This window comes from Manihot esculenta, chromosome 7 (genome assembly GCF_001659605.2).
Source record: "Manihot esculenta cultivar AM560-2 chromosome 7, M.esculenta_v8, whole genome shotgun sequence".
In the NCBI taxonomy this organism is placed as follows: Eukaryota; Viridiplantae; Streptophyta; class Magnoliopsida; order Malpighiales; family Euphorbiaceae; genus Manihot; species Manihot esculenta.
Genome location: NC_035167.2, coordinates 33,021,928 through 33,030,314, shown reverse-complemented (window position 1 = coordinate 33,030,314; position 8,387 = coordinate 33,021,928). Strand labels below are relative to the sequence as shown.

The window sequence follows — 8,387 nt, the reverse complement described above, 5'->3', positions numbered from 1 at the left end:
ACTAATCGGTTCGGTTTGGTTTTTTCGATTTTTTCTGATCAAAACCGAACCAAACCGAAATAACTGAAATTTCTAAAATTAAAAACCGAACCGAATCCAAATATATAAAAAACCAAACTAAAATTTTAAATCGATTCGATTCGATCAATTTTTTCGGTTTGAACCGAATACTGCTCACCCTAGTTTTGAGCACAGAAAAATAAGACCAATAGTTTCTTTTAAAAGATAATTTATAATGAAAAAAAAATAGATGGAGAAGTGTCGGGATTAGTAAATTACTTTTTTACATCTTTAATATGACCAACAATTTAAAAATATAATAAGTATAAGGTTTCACAAATAAAAAGTGATGTTAAAATGATTTAAGTAAAGTTTTTTTTATAAGGAATAAAAACTTGGAGATTGAATCTAAAAACTCTCTTTAAATTAACATATTCGCCTAAGCTCATGAGTGTATAAAGTTGTTTTTTTAGTAATATTATTATTTACACTTTAAGTATTGCAGTAAAACCTTATTTGATTAGAATAATTTAACTAAGAAATTTTAAGTTTTTAGGAAGTGCTAAAATTTTATTTGGTTGATTGATATATTTTTTTTTTTTAGTAGGAGAATGGAGACTCCAAACTCAGTCTCCATGGATCAAATCAAATTAGACGCTAGAATTTTAGCAGAGTATGTATTAGTGAAGCTCCCAGATTTACAAGAATTGCAGTTGGTGGATGGTAAACGTACATTGAGAGCAGTGAAAATAAGACAGTGATTTGCGAGGGAGAATAAAAATAATTAATAGTTATATATTATTTTTTGTAGAATAAATTTACACCCAACCATAACATAAAACTTTTTATTAATTTACGAAAATAAATTTAATTAAATTTCTGTATTTTCACTTAAAAGTTAAATAATTTAATTTAAAATTTTAAACTAATTAAATCTCTGTATTTAGCTGGATAAATCTTAATTTAATGTAATATTATTTTTTTAATAATAAAATATTATTTTTTATAATTTAAAATATCAAAAATTTAATATTTTAATTATCATAAAAAATTTAAAAAATATATAAATATAATAAACAATTTTTAAAATTACTAAAAATAAATTTTATTATGTAAAAAATATTTTTCTTATTGAATAATAATATAGATGTTTAATTGATCTAAAAATATTTAATAATATTTAATTGGTCTAAAATTTTAAATTGAGCTTATTGAGTAAAAGTATAGGAATTGAACTTATATCTAGTAATTTACCATAAGCCAAAATATTTTAAAAACCAAAACAAACCGCTTCTTCAAGTCCCTGCCTCTGAACCGAAAGTCCCTGAATCTTAACTTAAAGGTGCGATCAAACATTCAATTACGATCAACTCCTCCCAGTTTCATCTCTTCTGTTGAACTTCATTTTCTTTTAGCAGGTAAACTATCTTAGTTGATCAGTATACTTTGTTAGAAGCTACAGCAACTCCAACATCTCTAACTTGCAAATACCTGAAGAAACAGCAGTTGTATTCTATTCGCAAACTCTGTTTCTGTCACTACACATATGCAAAGGTTGACATGCACATTGGGCAAAATTCTCTTCCTTTTTTTCTCTGTTGATTTCCTTCTCAACTACACATAGCATATTGCTACATGGAAACATACAACACTTTGGGAAATATGTACCAGGATTCAGCCCAACGCATGTTTATTTTCAGTTGACAGGCTTCTCATTTGTCGATAAAACTCGACTCTGCCAAGTCTATTGCTCGTGCAAGAGCCGCAGCTTTGTTTTGGCACTCACGATGCTCTTCATCCGGATCGCTATCCGCAACTATACCTGCACCAGCTTGAAGGTGTGCTACCCATTCACGCCGTTTATCAGCATTTTTGTACAGGTACATCGTGTCATAGTGTGTTCCTGTGGGGAACACCATTGTCCTTAGTCCCAAAGCAATGTCCATATCTCCTGTGAAGGATATGCCGCCAAATCCTCCACTGTATGGGCCTCGCCTGTTAACTTCATACTGGTCAATCAGCTCCATGGCCTTCACCTGTAGCACAATGCCAGGGAATATCAATATAAAGAGGGAAAAGAAGGATACATCTAGATAGCAACACACACAAGCATGCGGTCACAAGCAATATTTGAGCCAACTAAACTTTAACCATATTGAGCCAAACCAGACACAGTTGGGAGATGTCATCATTAATTGAGGAATCATTAAAGAACAGAATCATGTTTGCAGTATGAAGGTGAAGAAGAAAGTTTAACGGGAAACCTTTGGTGCTCCACTAACAGTTCCAACAGGCAATGCAGCACGCAAAGCATCCCAGCATGAGAGATTGTCCTGCAATTCTCCTGTAACCTGCATTAAGCACGGGTACGGGTGTATGGTTTTCATCAGTAAAACATGTGCTTTTTGCTAATTGCCTAAAAAGATAAACAAGTCTTCTTTGGTTATATCCTTGCGATTTGGAATATTTTGCGTCCATTAAATTGAAAATTGATTTGTTGTATGCAAAACCAAGTAGCGTTGATTAAGCCATATAAACAGCATCATTAAGAAGACAATTGAAAATAGGGAATTATCTCATTGATGGATTATCAAAATCTTTAACCAAAACAAACAGTTGATAAGAAGAGGGAAACAGCTAGATGCTGTGGAAGCAGAACAGGAGAAAGCATATTGGCAACTTCTAAGACTTTAGAAACATGAAATAACTTTTACTCGATATTCAAACTACATAATGTGACATTTCTGAGAAATAATACATCTTTTACTTGAACTTTCCATTTAGTATAATTCATTTTACAAGAAAAGAAATTCAAATGAATTCTTGCAAAATCATGTGTGACTTCGTTTTCTTTGAAAATGAAATTTTTGGTAGTCAATAAAGAAACAAATTCTTCCATTCCAAACAATGAAATCTATGGCAAAGAATTGAATTAAATTAAATTTTTGTGAAATTTAGTTCGACCAACATTTAAATACCATAATAATATATTCTTACCGTGGAGCTTATATGCATGACATGGGAATATCTTTCAATATTCATAAGTTTTGCCACTGTCACAGAACCATATTTTGAGACCTGCACAGAAAAATAACAAAAGTGTGTGCCAGTTATGCAACTGTTCTCCATAATCAAGACTAATTTGTCTGTCAAACGTCGCTTAAAGTTCAACAAAAAATATCTTATTTTGGAAACAACTGCCTCAGCAAATACTACAATACTTCCCACATATAAAAGGAAAGAAACTTAAAAAATTCTGCACAAACTAATAATATTTTCTTACAGGAAAAAGAGAGAGAGTTAAGCTTAGAAAAAGAAAGAAAACATCCTCTGTCAATTTTTACGGACAAGCAAAAGCAGGCATATGATTCTCTGGACATAAATGAAACTGGAATTCTGATATTCTTGATATCAATTCCTTTAACAATGAAAAGCAAGGAAATTTTGATATCAATTCATTTAAAAATGAAAAGCAAGGAAAATAACAAGCTACTACTTTCATTCAGTATACAGAGAATTGTTAAATAATGAAAACTGATAAAAGAAATGTCCTAAATTACACTAATCATCGGCCTAGTAGTATAAAATTCCACTAGTTCACATGACAGATGCTTAGTTCAACATTGACAGCCTTTAAAAAGAAGAGACAAAAAAAAAGGACATAAAATGCAGACCAAGAAAGAACAGAAAGGAAGTGAATTAAATTATCCAGCTAAAATTGACAGGAGCACAAATAACATGAACATATGAGCTTTGAGCTTTGAGATTTGAGAAATGCAGAGTAACATCCATATAGTTAGTTTTATAACCTTTCCAACATCATTTCTGCCCAGATCAACCAGCATGGTATGTTCTGCACACTGCTTTGGATCATTTAATAGATGCCTCTCCAGCATCTCATCTTCTTCAGTCGTTTTCCCTCTTCTGATAGTTCCAGCCAGTGGCCGATTAACTATTTTATTCTGTTTAGTCAATGTAACAATTGAAATTTCAAAGTTCACAATAATCATATAGTCAAATGAATACTAAAGTTCATGGAAACTCTTGAGTTTAATGTAAGAAAAAGAAATAAGAGATCAAAACTAAACATGGACCAAGTCATTTAACTAGGAAATATAATAGCAAATGCTTCAGCAATACTTTTTACCTTATTTACTCGTGTAAGAATTTCTGGACTTGAGGCAACTAGAATACAACCTCTGGCCTGGGAAACCATATTAAAATGTGTTACGAGAATGCATCAGAGGGATAACTAGCCAAGGTGATATACAGATTCAGAGGAGAAAGAACTTACTTGCAAGTATGTCATGTAAGGGCTGGGATTCACTACTCTCAATGCTCTATAGACCTCAAATGGATCAGCAAATGTTCGGCGTTCAAAACGCTGACTTAGCACTATCTGGAATATATCTCCAGCCAGAATGTGCTCTTTGGCCTTTAATACTGCCCCCTTATACTCTTCACATGTCATGTTAGATTTTGTCAATGAGGGGCCAAATTGGCGAGTTTGCAAGTTTACAACTCCTGCAGATAGCCTTGGGCTAAAAAATGACAATTCAAAATAAGTAAATGAATTCCAGGGTTAACCAATAAAATAACACAGTAAATAACACAAGAGTAACTCACGGATCAATATCCTGCACTCTGGCCAACAAGCTCCCTAATCGCTTGGTTCCATCAGAGTAAGCATCTTCCACAGAGGAATGTCTTTCCATCCTCACCCAGTGTATCACATGGACTTTCTGAAGTAAATAAATTCATGTTAAGAACCTTAAACTGGGGAACAACAGGAAATTTTTCTCCACAGTCCATATATTATTAACCACACCCTTGAAATGGAGATTCTGTAATCTATAATCTTTTGTCCAGATCCTGAGAAAGGTTTACAAGCACTAAATGGAAAGATAAAAACCAACTCAACTCAACTCCATTGAATCTTAAATCTCAATCTATTGGGGTCAGCCATAAAAATCATTTTTCCACAATTCCATATTCTTTAAGGCTACATCTGCAGAGAAAAGCTACTAAATCCTTTTTCCTTGTCAATTGAATGAAGGGATATCTGTTGTCAAATATAATGTGAAGCATTCATTGAACCTGCCAGCCTACTCTATTAAGAGTGCATCTTTCACTTCCCCCTATTTTTCTATGATTTAAGAATGCAACTTGAATATATCTAGCTGAAACAACACTCTAATACCTACTTTATCAATAATACTTCTAAAACTTATTCTTTACACATTCAAGCAGAAGATAAAGAATATCAACTTTGGATGTTACAGAAATTACAAAAGATAGATTGCAACCAGGCAAAGGATCAAGAACCATGGTCAATCATCCTATGAAGAGTCTAGAACAAGAGTACCTTCTCCACATGATCAAATACAATCACATCATCATATAGGCCCAGGTGTATGTCTGCCAGATTTCTGTCATCTTCAGGAGCACTTGAAAATGGGAGCTTTTTCTTCTCCACATATCGCACTGTATCATATGAAAAATAGCCAACCCATCCACCTATGCAATAAAGAAATTATCAGGACGGTGGCTAGGCTTTGTATAGAATCTATACTTGAATATATTGGCAACATAATCACATAAACATGGAAAGAGAACAATAACCCTTATCAATAAGGATTTATAATTCTTAAAACAATCTACAAATCCACCTGCCAAGAGAAGAGTGAGTTTCAGACAGAATATGTGACGGGCAAAAAAAAAAGAATCTCAACAAAACAGAAGCATATATACATGTGCAAAATGTATCTTACTTAGCAAAACCATAAATCAACTTCATAAAATTCATTAAAGATGTATATGCATGGGACAAGCTAGAGACGTGTGAGCTGGTCTGCATATGCATAAAGAAACATGGATGCCTTTACAGCAACGGACAAAGTACTCGGTATCTTTATGGAAAACAAGAAGTTACAGAGATCATACCGAAAATTATTTGCATTTGTCGTATTTGGCACCGTTAAAGGTCTTACTACTGAAGATTACATTCTTTTCACATTTATATTTCTCATGGACGCAAGCGGAATGCTACCAATGAAATCCACGAAATGATTGGCAGAGCCTAATAACTCCAAAATTTGGATTTTCTACAGTACAGTCTGGTCAGTCCAGATTCCAGATGGGTCTCTTTTTTCTTCCTTTTTCATTTTCATGTATTTCTATCATGCAAGGTATAATAAGTCCATGTATGTTTGAAACATTAGCAATAAATTGCAAGCAAACGCTTTAATATTTCATAGTTTTTCACTAATGGAGATTATAATGTAGCAATTCACGGTGGCTTTAAGTCTTTGCATATTATATCCTTTGACATCGGGTATAGCAAGCTAAGCATCACATTATTCAATAAATCTTCAGTAGTTGTTTGATTAAGACGTATGTTCAAAGAATTGATAAGTTCATGATTGAATTGTGAATTGAAAAACAAAACCATTAGTATGGAAATGGAAAATTCAAATCCTCTACAGAGTTCCTTACCACAGAAAGTTTCCGGAAGTTCAGAAGTAATTTGGGGTTTCCAGCCCTCTGAAATTCTTCTTGGTATTGTCATTGGATCTTCAACAAACTCTGCAGTCAGAGACCCTTCTTCATGGTCCATTATTGTAACCTTATTTTCTTTTGCCACAATTTCCATTGCTGGCTGAGCCCCAATGACACTATAGCGTCCCTGAAACCATTAGTACCGAATTATTAATAATTATATACGATCTATGAGACTCTTTCACCTATACCAGAACAGGAAAGAATGAACAGTTCTTACAATACTTGAAGCCCGAACACCAGGCTCTACAGACTCGAAAAGGAAGCTTGGGGCGTCTCTATCATCTTCTTTAACCAGGCACCGGTAAGCAGTAACTGGGGTTAGCTGGTCAGAGAATATGCTAGTGTGCAATGGTACTAAATTTCCATGTTTAGCAGCTTCTGCAAATGTCGCCCCATCAGCGACTACAGAAAAAACCAAATCAGAATCAAAGTCAAATTTCTAAATGAAGGTCCTAAATTTAACATGCAAATCCTCAAAATTAAAATCCAGATCACTTTACCCGAAAAGGGAAAAAAATAGTAACCAACTGATTTTATCTTACCGTTTTTACTTCTGGAGTTTATCTTTAGAGAAACTAAAATGACGTACAACGTTTGAAAGGAAAAGAAAAATCTTTATTCATTGCAGAAAAAACAGAAGATCATTTATAAAGACAAGTTATACTTCACACCATCTTAAGGAAATTTTCGACCAAGAATCTCGAGGAAAATAAATTTGAAACATAAAATTTCAACTCGTTTACCATTACTAGAACAGTATTTCACCATTAAGTTAATCATTTTCTTTTTTTTTAAAAAAAAAAAAAAACACTGAAGCACTTGCTACAAAATTTCTCTCTCCTGAATTTTCCTTCTCTTTTCTCAAGTTTTCTCAGCAACCAAACCGGAGCTAATGAAAAAAAAAAACTTTAAAAACCAAAAAAAAAGAAAAGGAACCAAATACAAATAACTAGATTTTAAAATTCTCAGTAGCCGCAGCTAAAACCAGTAAACAACTATCCGAAATAATAATAATAATAATAATAATAATAATAATAATAATAATAATAATAATAATGAAAATTCCTTTTTTTTTCATTTTCAATTAGAAAATCAGTAACATCTAAACACATGCAAGCCTCTTTTTTTTTCTTTTACCACATTTTCTCAGCAACCAAACTGAATTTACCTAATAAAGAGCTCAAGAGAGAAATGCACTTGACTGGACGAACAAAAGAGACAGAGCTCGAAGGCCGTCGTCTGGTGGAAACGACGGTGAAAGAGGAGGGAAGCGGAGAGAGGCGTTGAGAAAAGGCTAGGGATTGCATTGCAAAGAAGGCGGTATCAGGTGGTGGCCAGAGAGAAAACGGTGGAGTTGATTTGGTTATGGCAGTTGCAGTTCAGCCTGCTCGGTTTATTTGCTTCAGTCTCTCTTTTCCCCTTCTTATAGGCCAAGGGACAACTACTAGTGGGGGGGGATAGGCTGTGGGGGCCACCCTTTACAGCAGTTCATTTCCAAATAAAATTAGCCACCAGTGAAACGGAGCAGCCCAGCAGGTGCCGCTCCTTCCGTTTCGCTTTGATACAAAATTCGGTTCTATATAAATTTTTAGGAAGGTAAATAAAAGCATCACGTGTTTTATGGGTTTTTACTTTGATTGTGTGATTCGATTTATATTAAAATAATATTTTATAATATTATGTTGTTAACAAATTACTATAATTTTTAAATATTATTATGAATATTAATATATAAATTATATAATAAATATTATCGTATTATAAATTTTAAAATAAAAATAAATTAAATTAAATTAAATGTTTTTATATATTTTTTAATTAATAAT

The 8,387-nt window shown here is 33.1% G+C and overlaps 1 protein-coding gene across 1 annotated transcript; it reads right to left on the bottom strand.

The window, feature by feature from the left end:
- Nucleotides 1–1,481: 1,481 nt before the first annotated feature.
- On the bottom strand, nt 1,482–8,077 carry LOC110618576 (anthranilate synthase alpha subunit 1, chloroplastic). The gene is made up of 11 exons (XM_021761732.2): nt 7,730–8,077; nt 6,779–6,963; nt 6,496–6,685; nt 5,366–5,517; nt 4,627–4,742; nt 4,295–4,541; nt 4,148–4,204; nt 3,810–3,962; nt 2,998–3,078; nt 2,265–2,351; nt 1,482–2,036 (listed from the first exon to the last, which is right to left on the bottom strand). The coding sequence occupies exons 1-11, from the start codon at nt 7,866–7,868 to the stop codon at nt 1,713–1,715; spliced, it is 1,731 nt and encodes a 576-aa protein (XP_021617424.1). The 5' UTR covers nt 7,869–8,077; the 3' UTR covers nt 1,482–1,712.
- Nucleotides 8,078–8,387: the final 310 nt, after the last annotated feature.